The 17,024-nt window shown below is 39.4% G+C and overlaps 1 protein-coding gene across 2 annotated transcripts in view; it reads right to left on the bottom strand.

Annotated features, from left to right (window-relative positions):
- uvrag (UV radiation resistance associated gene) overlaps positions 1 to 17,024 on the bottom strand; it is a 315,405-nt gene that overhangs the window by 167,099 nt on the left and 131,282 nt on the right. For both annotated transcript variants that reach the window (XM_060826320.1, XM_060826321.1), the window contains one exon: positions 10,815 to 10,899. In XM_060826320.1, the coding sequence (XP_060682303.1) occupies positions 10,815 to 10,899 (85 nt within the window). The remainder of the gene's footprint in view (positions 1 to 10,814; positions 10,900 to 17,024) is intronic.

Here is a 17,024-nt window from a genome sequence, read left to right on the forward strand (position 1 = left end):
CACAGGCCGTCATGGAAACCAATCTCCCATCCATGGGCTCCATCCATACTTCTTATTGCAGTGGAAAGGCTGCTGAAGACCCTTCCCACCCCAGTAAGAGTCCCCTCCGACCTCTTCCATCAGGAAGATGATACAAAAATTTGAACCCAGGCACCAACACCTTTAAGAACAGCTTCTTTGCTATTAGTCTGCTGAATGGATCTCTCTAATTTGAGACTAATGTTGACATTGCTCTGGTGACCTCCAGTGAAGTTGTAACCTTGTATGCCTTACTGTCTGAGCATCTGACGATTAGCATGTCCTTGTTTGTTATGATCTACCTGTACAGCTCAAAAAATAAAGCTTTTCACTGAACATGACCACAATAAATCAAAGCAAATTCACCAATCCTCCATCAACAGGACTTCCAAATTCATCAAGGAAGACAAGGGCAGCAAATACATAAAAAAAAACACTAACTCATCCTGACTTTGGACTAAGTCATCATTCCTTCACTAGGATGGGGCCTGGAACTCTATGTACTGTGGTGCACACACTAGGTGGAGTGCTGAGGTTCGAGACAATAACTCAATGCCACTTTAAGGGCAGTTGGAAATGAACAGCAAAAAAAAACGCTTCAGAAACGAGATCCTGAGACAAAGGGCAGAGGGGGACTGGAGAAATCTACACACACTTATTGCTGCTCAGACCATTGGCTCAAGGCTCAGGTCAGAACGTTGTTGCTAATCCAAACTTCAGATCTAGTGCCCAACACCTCACCCTGGGATAACTGGCCATCCTATTAAAAGGATTACAAAATTAGGGCAGGGGACCAAAATGATTGATTGAAGTCACAAGTTTTCAGAATCCTCTTAAAGACAGTCTCAGAGGCTTAGAGTAGAAATTCCAGATCTAATTTTGAAACCAGGCTATACAGACAATAGCTCTTCCTTAAGCACAAAAATGAAGCTTAGAAATCAGTTGAATGTCATGAAAATCCACACTACCTGCACTAAGTTGTTCAGTTAAGGACTGTAGCTGCAGGAAAACATTTCACCACTTTAGTTATCTTTGCATATGATGCTGTCATAAACGGTACAAACACATCATCCACACTTCAGTGAGTATTTCTCTCTCTCTACTCAATTCAGCAAAATAAGCCCTTTGCAACTGACACCTTTAAACCAAGATGGACTGTTGCATCTGATGTAATCTCCACATATTGCCAAAATACATGGCACTGAGTAAGGACCTGTGACAATCATAACTTCAAAAGGCTAGAACCTTCAGTCTCCAGATGTTAGCACAGGATGCAACTTTGGCTAATCCCCCACACCATGCTTTTAAGGAATAACACTCAGATACATTTCAACTATCATAAAAAGTAAAGCTAAACTCCAAGGCTTTCAACATTTAGGAAATGCTCGATGACAGATAGGCACATGTTCAGAATTTAAACTAGTTTCCAACTATATACTGCTCAAGAAATATTTCAGGGTGCATAATCAGAGGAAGATCTGTTATAACACTAACTCATCTGGAAAATAAAACTGGGTTCCAGTTTATTAAAATTAAGATTTCAGATTAATACAATTTATCTTTTCTTAGTTTTGTCAGTGACACACAGTCGGTCATGTCACTTGGCCATTACAATCTCAATCAGCAGACAGTCGAGGCCCTTTGGCCATTGAGTCAGCACCGACAAACTAGTCCAAATCTACTTTCGTCCCACGTGCCCACATTTGGACCACTGTCTTAGACATTAAGTAGTTTCAAATGGTCACCCATGTACTTTTTAAAAAGGGTTCAAATACCCTCTCAGGCAATGCATTCCAGATGCCCAAACATCCTTTGGGTGAGAAGCATTCTCCTCAAAGGTCCTCCAAAATCTCCCACTTTTTAAACCTAAAAACAACTCCCTTTGGTAATGACCCTTCAATTTAAGCGAACAGATGCTTTCTATGCACCTTGTCAGTACTGCTGAATCATACATACTTTAATCAGGACCCCACCCAGCCTTCTCTGCTCAAAAGAACCTGAGCCTCTCCAGTCTCTCTCTTCAGGGTAAAGTCACTTGATCCAAGGCAACACCCTGGTGAATCTCTTCTACACCTCTCGTGTAACACATCCTCCCTATAGTCCAGCAACCAGAACTCGACATAGTACTCTGCCTGTGGCCTCACTAAAGTTCTGAACAGCTCCATCTTAAGCTCCCTGCTCTCAATCTAGCCAAAATTGATGAAATCAAGTAGCCCATGTGCCTTCTTAATTATCATATTAACCTGTTCCTGATGCCTTCAAGGATCTGTGGAGAAGCAACCCAAGATGCCAGTTATTCATAGAGCATTCCCTTGTCTTCCAAAATACATTACCTCACACTTATGTGCCATGGTGGCTCAGTGGTTAGCACTGCTGCCATAAAGTACTAGGGACCCAGGTTCAATTCCAACCCTTGAGCGACTGTGTGGAGAATACACACATCCTTCCCGCGTTTACTTGGGTTTCCTCCGGGGCCCCCCCGCAGTCCAAGGATGTCCATGTTAGGTAGATTGGCCATAGTAAATTGCCCATATAGTGTCCAGGAATGCGCAGGCTAGGTGGATTAGCCAGGGGAAATGCAGGGATAGGGTGCGTCTGGGTAGAATGCTCTTTGGAGAATCGGTGTGGACTCGATGGACTGAAATTGTCTGTTTCCACATCGTAGGGATTCTATGATTATTAACAAGGCTACATTCTTTCCGTCTTACCAACCTTATTCCATAATTTCAAATCCGATTTCCTTTAAGAAAAAGACAGCATTCTGAGAATTAAATATTCCACTAGACAGAGACCTTTTGTAAGTGGAACAGTTATGAATGTGTCTCTTGCAAACCAGAGGAAGCATTCAGCAAAAGGTTGAGGAGACACCTTTACATCAGCAACACCAATTCAAATGGATCTCATGAACAAAGACTGTGGAACTATTTTGCTAGTTTTGCTTCTGCTCATGTATCTTTCTCCAACGGTGCATGTAAAGGGGAGTTGAAGTGCTGAGTTTTAATTTGCAGTGTTTAGACAATAGACAATAGGTGCAGGAGTAGGACATTCATCCCTTCGTGCTATGAAAGTGTAGAGGTATTCTATACCTTTGAGAGAGAGGAAGCTAGCAAGGACTGACTGAAAGCAAAGTGTCCTGAACAAGGTAAAAACATAACATTTGGTCAAAACAAATAGCTGGAATTGTGTTGCTATGGAATAAAATCAAATTCGGCCAGTTTAAATTATGCCCTAAGATACCAAAATCCAATTAAATTTGAAATATAATGTTTTTGATGATATCAAAACCTTTTCAAATGATCCGATGTTTTGGGGCATAAAACCGGACATTTTGAATAGTTGGGGGAGAACTACAGAGAACTGCCAAGCACCAAGTATAGAGAGCTAGATGCTCTCTGAAGTGTACCTGTTCATGTGAAAGACTGGCGAATACTGAAATGACAGCAAAGGAAAACCTGCAGAGGAAGATACAAAGTAGATTTGGCAGCTGGCTGATTTTGAAACATTTTATGTAAACCTTAAACAGGATTTTTAGTCAGGCCAGTCTTGTGGAGTGGGAGGTAAAAGACCGGTTTGAGAAAGGAATTGTAAACAGTTGTCTAATGTTCTCTTATGGACTTAAAGAATAAAACTGTTAATTTTTACTTTAATTAGTGACCACTGGGATGGTTCTTGGTCTCTTGAAATTTAACAATTACAGCGCGAGGTAAGCTTCTGCGTGTCGGGTTTAAATTAGCACAGGGGTTTACCCTGTGTCATAATCTTGTTAAGTACAGAAACCTGGTCTGGTGTTTTCTATCAATCTAGGTCTAAAATCAGCTATCAGGGCTCTTGCATGTTTCTTTTTTTTAAAAAAATATCTTCAGTTGAGAGGGAAGTCTGGGAATAGAACAGCTTGATTTCTGGTGCCCTAGTAAGTCATGACATAGTCCAGTTCATATAATGATGCCAGGCTTTATTAAAAAAATGATTGAATTTATGGCTCAAGCCCATAAATTTGCGTTTAAACAAGACTAATGCTAAAATCCAATGACTTGAAATCACAGTCCAAGATGGCCAAATACTTACATCATTACCTTATGAAGCCTCTGAAATGGAGGCAGTCCGAACGCAAAGCCTCACCAGCAAAAGTGCCTTAATGGAGCATCAATGGGGACCATGTTCTACTCCATTAGCAAAGCATTCAGAAAGACTGGTTTTAAAATTCACTTGTGAGTGTGGATATTTGTGTGTGCATATGTATGTGTGCACTGGTCAGTAATTGGGCCAATTTTGATTTCGTATTACCCTCGAGACATTCCTTCTTGAATCAGTGCAATCCATCTGCTGCAGATAGATATACATACCTTCAGGGAGGGAGTTCCATGATTTTGACCCAGCGACATTAAAGGAATGGAGATCTATTTTCATGTCAGGGTGGTGAGGCGCGTGGAGGGAAACTCATGTTTTTATGAATCTGCTAACCTTCTTCTCTATGCAAGTTGTTGTGGGTTTGGAAGGTGATGTTTAAGGATTCTTGGTGAATTTCTGCAGTGCATCTTCTGATGGTACACACTGTTGGTACTAAGCGTCAGCGGTGGAAGGAATGAATGGTTGTGGAGATGGTTGCTTTGTCCTGGATAGTATCAAGCTTCTTGGAGTGTTGTTGGTGCTGCATTCACCCAGGAAAATGAGGAATATGCCATTATACGCCTGTCTTTTGCCTTGCAGACAGTCTTGGGGAGTCAGAAGTTACTTGCTGCAACACTCGGACTCTGACCTGCTCTTGTTACTATTGTCCTTATATGGTACACTGGAATCCAATGTACAACCATTATGTTTGGGTTAACTGTTCAGCTAGAGAGAGGGGTGATCAGGTAACAAGTGAGCTAGCACTATGTGAAGTATAGTACCAACATAAGCATATGAAACACTGAAAAGAGACATCTTACATGGGAACTCTCTCCATTCCCTGAATCCAACTTAGAAATTTTCAACCCTACCCGTTGATTTTGATCATTTACAATATCTCAACCCAGTGGCTCTTGACTCGCAAGAGAATCAATATCTAAGTACATTTTTAAGCTCAATGTCAATCCCAGAGGACCACCAGGGAGGAATGATGTTATGCTCGAAACATGGACATTCCTGCTCCTCAGATGCCTGACTGGTTGTGCTTTTCCAGCATCACACGTTTTGACCCTGAGTACCAGCAAGCTAGTCCAAAGCACAAACATTTAACTCTGGACTTTATTTTATCTATCCTTCACTCTAAGATGCATGGGGGTGAACCAAGCATGTAGCCATGTCAAATTTGGAGCATTTCTATTATTTAGACTTGGTTGAGGTAAAGTACAATAAACACTATTCTCTTTTTAAACAAACAGAAGGCGATTTGTCTGTTTAACAATAGCTACTCAGTAAGCTGACAAAGGCATTCTTTTAAAAAAAGCTGCGGCACTCAAACAGCAAATTGGACAAAAGGAGGACCATTCTAACTCTCCTCACCCAATCTTAAATAAAACTGAACATTTCCTAAGGTAAAGGACTAAGTGAAAAAACTGCAAGATATTGAACAGATGGGATTTTCTGGATTAATGTTTTATCGAGTAGCGAAGTCAACAGTTTAATGTGGGCTGCTAGGAAAGTCATGACGTAAAGAAACTGTTCAAAAAGATAGGAAATCATAATTATTGCCTCAACTACTGGAAAACCGTGTTCTGTAAAGGCAAGAGGAGCCTCCTGCTAATAGTTGCCTAGTACCCCTTTCTGTACTTGTAAGGAAGTACAAGTACTTGAGCGTACTTGAGTTGTAAGGAAACCACACCAGATACGACAAGCCTTTCACTTACCAGTAAAATTCCCGGGAACCATTTAAAAGTTTCCTAACATCAGTATTTCTGACTATCTTAGTTGAGAATAGCTTATCAGCAGCCACTTACCAAACAATTGAATCAATCTGGTTTTCAATGTAAACACATTGTATGATCACGTGGAGTTAGGGGAATATATTAGTTTGGATAGCAGATGATCTAACCACGACAAATCAGAGATAGTGGATCTTTTTCTGGGTCAGCAAAACTAAACGAATGGGTGCCACAAGCTTTGATCATTGGGCCCCAACTGTTTATAACTGGTATTTATTACTTGAATGCAGGGATGGGAGGTAGTTTGCAAGCAAGACTACAACAGATAGGAAAGCAAGTTGCAATGAAGAATTAAAAATTTCTAAGTGGGTATGAATAGGTTAGGGCCTAAATATAACAGATGGAGTTCAATGTGGCCAAGCAAGAGGTTATCCATTTTGGTCAGAAGAACAGAAAGACAAATGATCTAAAATGGACAGAAACTTCAGAATGATTCAGTGCAGCAAAATCTAGATGCCCCCTTGCACCCATTGCAGAAAACTAATGTACAGATACAGCAGCTAAAGGTGGCAAAGGGAATTTCGGCATTTATATCAAAAGGAATAGAGAGTATAAAAGCAGCGAAGTGTTGCAGCACAGTGTAAGACATTAGTGAGGGTGAGTTGCATTGGAGCAGTTCAGAGGAGGTTCACCAGATTGATTGTAGGGATGAGGGGCTTGTCTTCCAAAGAGAGATTGAGCAGTTTAGGCCTGTACTCTTGAGTTCAGGATAACATGAGGAGATCGAATTGAAGTATTAACATGCTAAAAGGGATGGACAAAGTAGATGCTTTTCCTTGTGGGGCAATCTAGAATAAACGTGCATATGTTAGGATAAGGGATAGCAGATTTAAAACACACGAGGAGGAATTATTTCTCACAAAGTGTCGAGAAACAAGAGAATGCACGACCCTAGAATGCAGTAGATGCTGTCATATTGAGTAAAGTTGAGGAGATGGACAGAATTTTAATGAGTAAATCTGTTGAAGGGGACAGAGAGCTGGCAGCAAAGTCAAGACTAGGCCAAAATGATCGACTAGCCATGATCGTAACGAATGGAGGTGCAGGCTTAAGGAGCTGAATTGCCTATTTCTGCTCCGAACTTTGCATATTCCTTTGTAAACTGAAGATGCTCTTATCAGTCTACAGTTGTCCCCAATGCATTTTCATTGAAGGAAATACGGTTGACAAATCTTTGAATTCCATCCTTTGTTTTTGGACCCTTGGTGCAAAGGTGCGTTTTCCTTTCCTGAAGGACATCTCTGTGGAGTTTTGTTTTAAAACAATGTTGTACTGAACTGTATTTGGGTTCAAGGGATATAGTTCTAATTTTGGATTATAGGTTAGATGCCAATCAATGTTTGCGACCTGTTTTAAGAATGAAGTGGTGTGATAATAAACAGATTTTTAAAAATGCATTGAAGCAGCCTGATTAATGTGTCTTATTCTGAATAGCAGTATCAAGAGAAACAATTAGCCATTTTGTGATTCACTTAACACTTTTTCTCATGTTGTAATTGGCGAAATAGAGTCATTGAGATGTACAGCATGGAAACAGACTCTTTGGTCTAACCAGTCCACGCCAACCAGTTATCCCAACACAATATTGGAGATTACCAGCACATTGTTTCCATCACAGCTGCAACACAACATGGAAAGGTTGCGGCAAAATTAAATGCTTCTTCCAGAGAGAATACAGATATAAAGAGGATACATCTCCACCAGCCAAAAACAGCTATTGCTAAGTATACCATTTTGGGAAACATGTTTCCCAGAGTTCAAAGAAAGTGAAATATAAACCAGAGTATGTATTGCCCCAGGGGCATGTTGTTTTCCGACAGCCAGTTGAAGGAATATTATTCCAAAGACTAACGGGAGTGTATAATTATTGACAGTGAAAAATTACAGGATTCTATCTCCTGAATCCTGACCCCATTCTCTTCCTGTCACAAAAGCTCTCTTGCTACATCTCAAGTAACCATCCAACTTACACCCTTCAGTATTTAACTTCAAATAATTCAATTAACAGTATACATCCAGAACAACCTTCTGGGACTTGAACAACATTTACTCGGTTACTGTGCCACTGTTTCAAAATAAGGGTTCATCCATTTATGCCAGAGTTAAGGAGTTTTTCCAACCCCAGAGAATCATAGGTTTTTGGAAGTACTCCTCAAAAAAAGTAACGGTTGGGAGGTGATGGCGTTGGATTAGTGTGGACAAAGTTAAAAATCACAACACCAAATTATAGTCCAACAGGACTATTTGGAAGCACTAGTCTTTGAAGACTGCTCCTTCATCACGTGGTTGTGGAGAATCATAAGGCACAGGATTTTATAGCAAAAGTGTTAGTGTCATGGAGCTATAATGATACATTAATCTAAAATTTAAGTCTTTCGTCTTTTACAATGGGGTATGCTAGTTTTAGTTCTTCAATATGTAAATCCCAGAATTCCTTTTAAATTACATTCTCAAGATAGCTTTAGCTTTTCGAGCAATAAGTGCCATCTCAGCTCAGACAATGCTTTCAAGGTGTGAGGTTTAAGTCAGTCTGTGTCCCAATGCCGATTGGTCTGATCGTCTTTCTAAAGTAGGACTTGCAGACTTTTACATGGATTTATGCAGTTTTTGAGAAAAATAAAATGTATTTCTGCAAATACAAATTCATCCTAAAAAACTGGTGTGTACACATGTAGGAGAGACAGAGTGATTATGTGCATGTGAGAATGTGTGCATTTCAAAGTGCTTGCGCATCTGACTCAACATTGGGACACAGACTTTAACCTTACAGCCTGAAACCATTGTCTGAGCTGAGATGGCACTTATTGCTAGAAAAGCTAAAACTATCTCAAGAATGTAACTTAAAAGGAGTTAGGAGAGTTACATATTAAAGAACTGAAACGAGCATAGCCCATTCTAAAAGATGAAAGACTTAATCTAAATTTGTTCAATATATCATTATAGCTCCAGGACATTGAAAACCTTTTGCTTTAAATTCTGTGTCTTATGATCCTATACTCCACAATTACCTGACGAAGAAGCAGTGCTTTGAAAGCTAGTGCTTCCAAATAAACCTGTTGGACAATAGCCTGCTGTTGTGGTTTTTAACTTTGTCAAAAAATGGTGAAGAGTAGAGTTCTTGAACATTGTTAAGGCAGAAGTAGATAGATCCTGGAATAGGCAAGGTGGTGAAAGGTTAAGTCAGGGTAAGCCAGATGGAAAAAAATGATCACGATCTGACTGAAGGGTGGAACAAGCCCACTCCTGCACCTACTTAACATGTTTGTATATGTTCCTACCTTGCCATCAGAAGATAAAACTACCAGTTCACTCCAGCTATAAAAAGGAGAAGGCCACTTTATAAAATTATGAAATTACTAACAAAGTTGTGGACCTATTCCACAAAGCGACTATCCCATGCAGATTCATTGTTAGTTATTTTAGGAGTTTAATCCTTTGTAACTTTTGTCAATTCACCTTCTGACTCATTATTTATACACTCATTATTGAAGCTTAAGTGTGGCCAACCATGATAATATGGCTTTATTTTATGACTAGTAATGATAACTAGGAATAAAGGAGTAATTTCGTCTGTTGTTTATATGGATCCTGGTGGGAGGTTGGCAGTATAAATGTGAAAGTAATCTGATCTGGTTGATACAAGACAGTTAAACAAGTCAAATTCGCTCCTAGACATAGGCTGGTTTGTAAAAATAGACAGGTTTTTGATTATAAGTTAAAGTGAAGGGTTAAGGGTTTGTCTGGTGCTGTTGATAAACATTCTTGTCAGTGTATATGCCATTGGTCTTTCAGAAGGAAAAGAAAGCAAGGGACCAAACAAGTAACTAAATGGGGACGACAGCAAGAGGTTTGAGAACAAAGTAATCAATTAAAAGATGAAGGGGGTCAAGACAAGGGACACTTGAAGCACTCGACTGCTATCTCAAAAGGCCACACCTGTAACATCCAATCTCTCAACGGAAATAGGAAGGCGATGAACAAAGAATAGGCAGAAATGTCTGCTCTATAGTTCAAAAAGAAATCTGGTAAATCCCCCACTTCAGTTTGTATGGTATCCACGGAAGAAACAAAAAGAGGACATTTGTAATTCACAAAAATCAGCATGAGATCTTGGGAACATTAAAAACTGCCGACTGGAGCAATGATTTATATGCATCCCAGCAACCAGATCAGTGGAATTAGGCACCATTTCAGTAAAGTTCAGTCACACAACCACAGCAATCGCTTTCACGCACTTAAATCCTCAACACTTATTTTACAAACAAGATGAAGCTGTTTAGATTTGAGCTGAGCGCAGAGACATGTCTGAAGTAAAAAGTCCGATTTCAGAAGATAAATGGAAAATACATTCCTAAACATGAACTTGAAAATGGTCTGTTTAAGTAATTATTACAAACTAATCACTGATCAATATGAAGTTACATGGATAGAAAAAAAAACAGATCAGAAATGGAATCATGGCCAAAATTGCACATTTTTCAGTTTGTTCCCCTCACTCATCCAATTCACTTAATCTGTTTCACAGCCTAGGAAAATTCATTTAGAAAGCACCTTCACGAATCTCTTTGCATGAGTTGAGATAACGTACTTCTGAACAAAGGTTGCATATTTTGAAATAGCTTGGCATCTGGAGCTTAAGAACACCAAGAAATATAAATGGTTCATATTTTCCCAACTATGCTGAGTATTTGGATTGGATTAATGAGAGTTTTAATTGCAGCAGAATTACTGCCCAAGCATTTTAAAATCTTGAGACAGGTAGTTTAAGCAAAGATCAATCGCCAGTGGTTAGTGTCTCACTGCAAGTTACCAACACAACATTCATCACACAGGATAATCAAAACAAACATGAAATGGCAATAAATCAGCTTGAATTTTTCACGACATGTTTACCTTTTAGCAATGCACCCTTTCTTTTCTTCATTGAGAGACGAATCCTCCACTTGTAAGCAATGGCGTTTACTCGAGAATACTTTCTCTAGGAGGAGGGAGCAATAAAAAGTATCAACTTTTCAGGCTTCATTCATAACAAATATGCAAAACCAAGCAAGTTTTACAAGAGCAGCTTACATCTGTCTATATGTTACAACAGCTTCCTTTTAAAGTGAATTATATTGAAGGTAGTGACGAGGATCAGCGTAAAGAATATAGAAATTATTTATTTAAAAATTACACAGGAAAACTGGTAACTATAATGCCTCAGTAATTAAAATCAGTATTTTTCTGCATCTATTCTAGTTTCAGGTTAAATGCAGTCACTCACTATTTATGTACATGTAATTTCCTCAGTATTTCAAGCATAGAAATGCAATTTGTCATTTCTGACAGGGTGGAATTATTTTCCAAGTTGAAATTAAAAGGAATATTAAAGCCATTCACATAAGTGGCTTCAAGTAATGGTGTATCAACTGAACAAATTAAGGAAGCCAGTTACTTGTGCTGAAATAATAAAAGGCCAACTCGGCATGGTTGGTGCATAGAGTCACTCTTTAATTAGAGAAGTAGCTCTCAAGTCTACATCCCAAAGAGAGCAAGGGGAAATTATTCAATTGTATAGTAAAAAGCAAATACTTAGGAGATGTTACACAAGCACGAAATATTTTATATTAAAGTTCCACAGAGGAAATTACTTTTGATTTATTTTGTAGCTAAAGATCTCACAAGACTATGATAAGATCAAATGAGCACTGTAATTATGATAAAGAGCTATTGAAAGACTTCACAACCAACAGGAATGTGTGTCCAAAGCCAAAATTAGGCCAACAGGTTATCTCACAAAACAAAAATCAAAGCAAAAAAATTCAATTCATTTAATATTCAATTACTCAAAAACTAGACTTGGGGACATAAAAACAATCAAGATTTTGTTCCCCTGATCATGACTCCCAGGAAATGTGTAGGAAGCACAGGAGGGTAGTGTCACACTGTGGTGTTGCTCCGTGTTAATATGCCAGACAAAAGTCTTACTCGGGACCTTGTTAACTAGAACAGTCACCTGGGCGAGGTATCTAAATCACAGCAACAGGCAATGCCTTGAAGGGCAACAGCGCCAAAACCAAGGGGGCGGTGAAAAAATTAGCTGCAGGTAATCACTTCCTACTCTTCGCCCACGGGCGCACTTGGTTGAGGCTTTCCACAGGCAGTGAGCACATCAGGGGCTGAAGTGCATCACCATCACTGGGTCTATGGCAACATGGGGGAGGCGATGGCCTTGTGGTATTATCGCCGGACTGTTAATTTAGAGATCCAGATAATACTTTGGCGATCCCAGTTCAAATCCCGCCATGGCAGATGGTGGAATTTGAATTCAGTAAAAATCTAGGATTAGAAGTTTAATGATGACTATGAATCCATGCCAACTGTTTGAAAAACCCATCTGGTTCACTGATGTCCTTTAGGAAGGAAGTTGCATCCTCACCTGGTCTGACTAACATGTGGCTCTGGACCCACAGCAAAGTGGTTGATACTTATCTTCCCTCTGGGCAATTAGGGATGGGCAATAAATTGTGATTAGCCAGCAATTCTCTCACACTGTGAATGAATGAATAAATAAATAAAAAGAAAAAACATTTACCAGAATGGTCCAGTGAATCAAGAATGGGACTATTTAGGGATAACAGGAAAAGCCACAGAAATATTCAAACACTGCTTAAACATTCACATTATAAACAAGCAGCAAGATCAATGGATTGGCAAAGTGATAAACTGTAAGCTCCTTTGGTGGATCAGGTTTGAAGAAGAGATCATGTACTAGCAACAGAACCTTTGATCCTGGGAGTCAGAGGTCATGTAGCAACATTCCAGAGACAGATTGGAGGGTGAACAGAAGCAACAGCTTGGTCAGGTCTAGATGTACCATTGGAAGTCAGGGTCCGCTACAATCAGGGCAGCTCAAAGTACTTCACAGCTGATAAATTATTCAAAATTAGCGCATCATGCAAGCGAATCTGGTGGCCAGTTTTGGGCAGAGCAAATCCCACAAAAGTATTTTCCCAATTACATTGAGTATGTGAAAAGCAACTTCACAAATAGGAGTGATCAGTCCCTCAAGCTACCATTGCCATTTAAGAACATAGATCATTTTCAACATCAACTCTACTTTTCATAACTAACTCTACATCCCTTAATTCCAATTGTCTCGACAAAGCCTGGTGGATCTTGAATAGAATACACTTATTGACCAAGCAACCATAGCCTAATTCCAATGACCAACGAGCCTCTGATTGAAACTCTTTAGAGCCATATGGCCTTTAGACTCACCTTAAAAAGACTTTCCAGCAAGTCATCCACAGTAAGGCTACCAAGTATTTACTTGATTTGGAGGAGCCGATGTTGGACTGGAGTGGATAGTCCAACAAGTTTATTTAGAGGCAAGTATTTAGTTGCTTGTTTTTGCAGACAAAACAAGCAAGTGGCACCTTGTCAAATAGAAATCCATTGCCTTCAATTTTTATCAAAGCATATTACGCATGTCCCTGAAGAAACCTGATTGAGTCATAGACGTACAGCACAGAAACAGTCCCTTTGGTCTAACCCATCCATGCCGACCAGATAATCCAACCCAATCTAGTCCCACCTGCCAGCATCTTGTCCATATTCCTCCAAATCCTTCCTATTCATATACCCATCCAAATGTCTTTTAAATGTTGCAATTGTACCAGCCTCCACCACTTCCTCTGGCAGCTCATTCCATACACATACCACCCTCGGTGTGAAAAAGTTCCACCTTAGGTCTCTTATATCTTTCCACTCTCAACCTAAAGCTATGCCCTCTAGTTCTGGACTCGCCCACCCCAGGGAAGAGACTTAATCTATTTATCCTATTCATGCCCCTCATGATTTTATAAACATCTTTAAGGTCACACTTCAGCCTCCGACACTCCAGGGAAAACAGCCCTCGCCTACTCAATCTCTGCCTATTGCTCAAATCCTCCAGCCCTGACATAACCAATGATCTGCAACATGACCTCCCAACTCCTGTACTCAATACTCTGACCAATAAAGGAAAGCATACCAAAGGCCTTCTTCACTATCCTATCTACCTGCGACTCCACTTTCAAGGAGCTATGAATCTGCACTCCAAGGTCTCTTTGTTCAGCAACACTCCCTAGGACCTTACCATTAAGTGTACAAGTCCTGCTCTGATTTGCTTTCCCAAAATGGAGCACCTCGCATTTATCTGAATTAAACTCCATCTGCCACTTCTCAGCCCACTGGCCCATCTGATCAAGATCCCATTCTAATCGGAGGTAACCTTCATCGTTGTCCACTACACTTCCAATTTTGGTACATCAGCAAACTTACAAACTATACCTCTTATGCTCACATACAAATCACTAGCCTGCACTGGATTTGCAACATGATAGGTCAACACTGCTAAAATGGAACTTCTTACCCACGCAGTAAAAGGCAGTAAAACCACTGCACATGTGAGCAACTTCAGGCATCATCAGACTACAAGAAAAATGTCACTGCTCAACATTTCAGAATTGTTCATTTCATTTGGGATTTTTCAATCCACTGTTCAAGCATGCAAAATATAGGCATAGATTGTAAGGAGGATGGTCAGGAAGTCATTTTTCATCTTCTCTGACAATAATCAAGGCAGCGATAAGTGGATTTTTAAACACAGCAACATAATAAATTCATGACTTCAATCCAAACAACTCAAGTTCAAAGACGTAGATTTCAGATCTTGCTATGGTCTTAGTACCACAAAATAGACATTTATAAAGACACTATTCTGGTTATTGCTGTACATTTATTGAATGTTTTCAGGATACACGAGGAATACAATAGAATTATGCAATCTCAAGCCCCTATAAGACCTGAGTAAATCACTATTATGGGGAGAAAGTGAGGATTGCAGATGCTGGAGATCAGAGCTGAAAATGTGTTGCTGGAAAAGCGCAGCAGGTCAGGCAGCATCCAAGGAGCAGGGGAATCAACATTTCAGGCATGAGCCCTTCTTCAGTAACTCTCTTACGGCTTTTACTAATTTCAAAAGGATCTCAATTCAAATGCCTAATGAGACCTTTGTGAAGAAAAGCATGTGACTTAGAGAAATGAATCCAGGATGCCTCCATGATACATAACTCCAAGATCACTAGAAAGAAATATGAGATACTCATCCTTCTCGATATGTCGGACTGAATTTTTAAAACTTCATGCTCATGACTAAAGAGTCACTCACGAGGTGGTATTATTGCCCATTCCCAGTATTGCTAATCGGTACTGGCGATTCTAATTGAATTTGTGCTGTTCCACATACTTTGGAGTTGTTTGTTCGACAACTTCAGAAGTCAACCAAGAGAATCAAGTAAACTGTGCTAATGTGTGAGTAGAGCTACAGATGCGACAGTGCACGACAACAGATTTCCTTCTCCAAGTCAATGACCTATTTAAGCATTCACACTAAGCCAATGTGCAAAATACTTGGTGATAGCATCTTTATTAGTCCTGATTGCTATGTCATGGCAGGATTTGAATCCTATTCTTTGAATTCTTACTGGTTTACTAACCCAGTAACAGTTCTGTTTTGGATTTCAAAAGGCTAGCCTGAGGTCCATGCTTAAATTAAATATTAAATATTTTGAAACTTTCTATGGTAGATTTGGTATAGACAGTTGTCATTTTCTCTCCTCACCCCCATTACCAGAATTACATTTTCAGTTATTTCCAGAATTGCCAAGCTAATCTTTCCTTTCCTTCCTACTGTTACCTCTCTTGCATCAAAAAACTTGACAAAAAATGTTACAAACTTTTAGTCAAAGTTAAAGTATTCTACAACTAGGTATTCTCTTTTACCTGATTATGCTACAGAAAGTCGATTTAACATGTTTCATGAAGGGATAACTTATTTGGAATAAAACGCAAGCTTGTGGTACACAAGTTAGCACATGAAAAATGGTGCCTTCTACTAAATCATGCAATGATATTATTAGGCAGCCTGGTTTGAAGACACTGATACATGGTGTTAAGTTAACAGAATTCTAGCATTGGGTAAAAACCGACATATGTTGCACAAATGCTGCACTAGGTCATAACACAGCATGGGAAGAGCCCTGAAAAAAGACAGTGACTTCTCATGCAATGCTCAGTAGCACGTATAAAGCCTAGAAATAGGAAAGATGGTAAACTACATGAAGGGAAATGGAAGTAGCTGAAAAATAAAACTGGTATATTTACTGCTACACTTCACCTGCACTCTCTTCTCAATACTTAACACTGTTGTTTAATAAGACAGAATCAGACTATTGACTGGCCAAAATACTTAACCCATTTGAATGAAATCATGAAGTCAACCTCAACTGGACGAAGCGAACAAACATTGTGCTCAAATTCCAAAAACATAGCCAAAAGATTTCAATCAAATCACTACTTATCCCGAACCACCACACCCTGTCTTCTGATTAGAATTTTATGAACCATCAAGAATCCTATGAAATATCAAGATCAGGATTTACTGCAAAGAAAAACAATATGAAAATGTCTCTAGTGTGAAAGAAACACTTATCTAAAACTGCATCCTGCACCGACCTGAACATCCTTTGTTCACTATCAGCTCACCATCTGTCCGATATATCAAGAACGCTAAAAACAAGGGGAGATCATGCTCACAGCCTTTTCAAACTAGAATGGAAAATTATGAAGGAGATGCAAAACTTACATCAATCACTGCATTTATAACTTGGTCTGAAAGCACAAAACATTTTATTTTCTGAATGCACAGAACTGCTGAAAGTGGATTTCATTAGATCAATGATAGTGTTAAGCTTGGAAACTAATCTGAGGTAAAAACAATTTTATCTTCCAATTTCTTTCCTGCGGAGACAATTTTCTCCTGTACTTTGAACATGAACTTCTTGGTGGTGTACTATCCTGATCTGGGTAACCTGCTTTGCCTCTTCCAAAAGCTTCTAATTTCAACTGCTGTACTGTGAAAAGCATAATTATATTCAAACACTTTCAACAGGCAGAAAACAACCAACACAGGTGCATTGATCACACTTCCTTCTTCAAATAATTGATTCCTTGACTGATAAAGTCAGGGAATGATCGAGCAAGCTCAAGGTACTGAATAACCTACACTAATGACTATTC

Source organism: Hemiscyllium ocellatum, chromosome 6 (genome assembly GCF_020745735.1).
Source record: "Hemiscyllium ocellatum isolate sHemOce1 chromosome 6, sHemOce1.pat.X.cur, whole genome shotgun sequence".
Lineage (NCBI taxonomy): Eukaryota > Metazoa > Chordata > Chondrichthyes > Orectolobiformes > Hemiscylliidae > Hemiscyllium > Hemiscyllium ocellatum.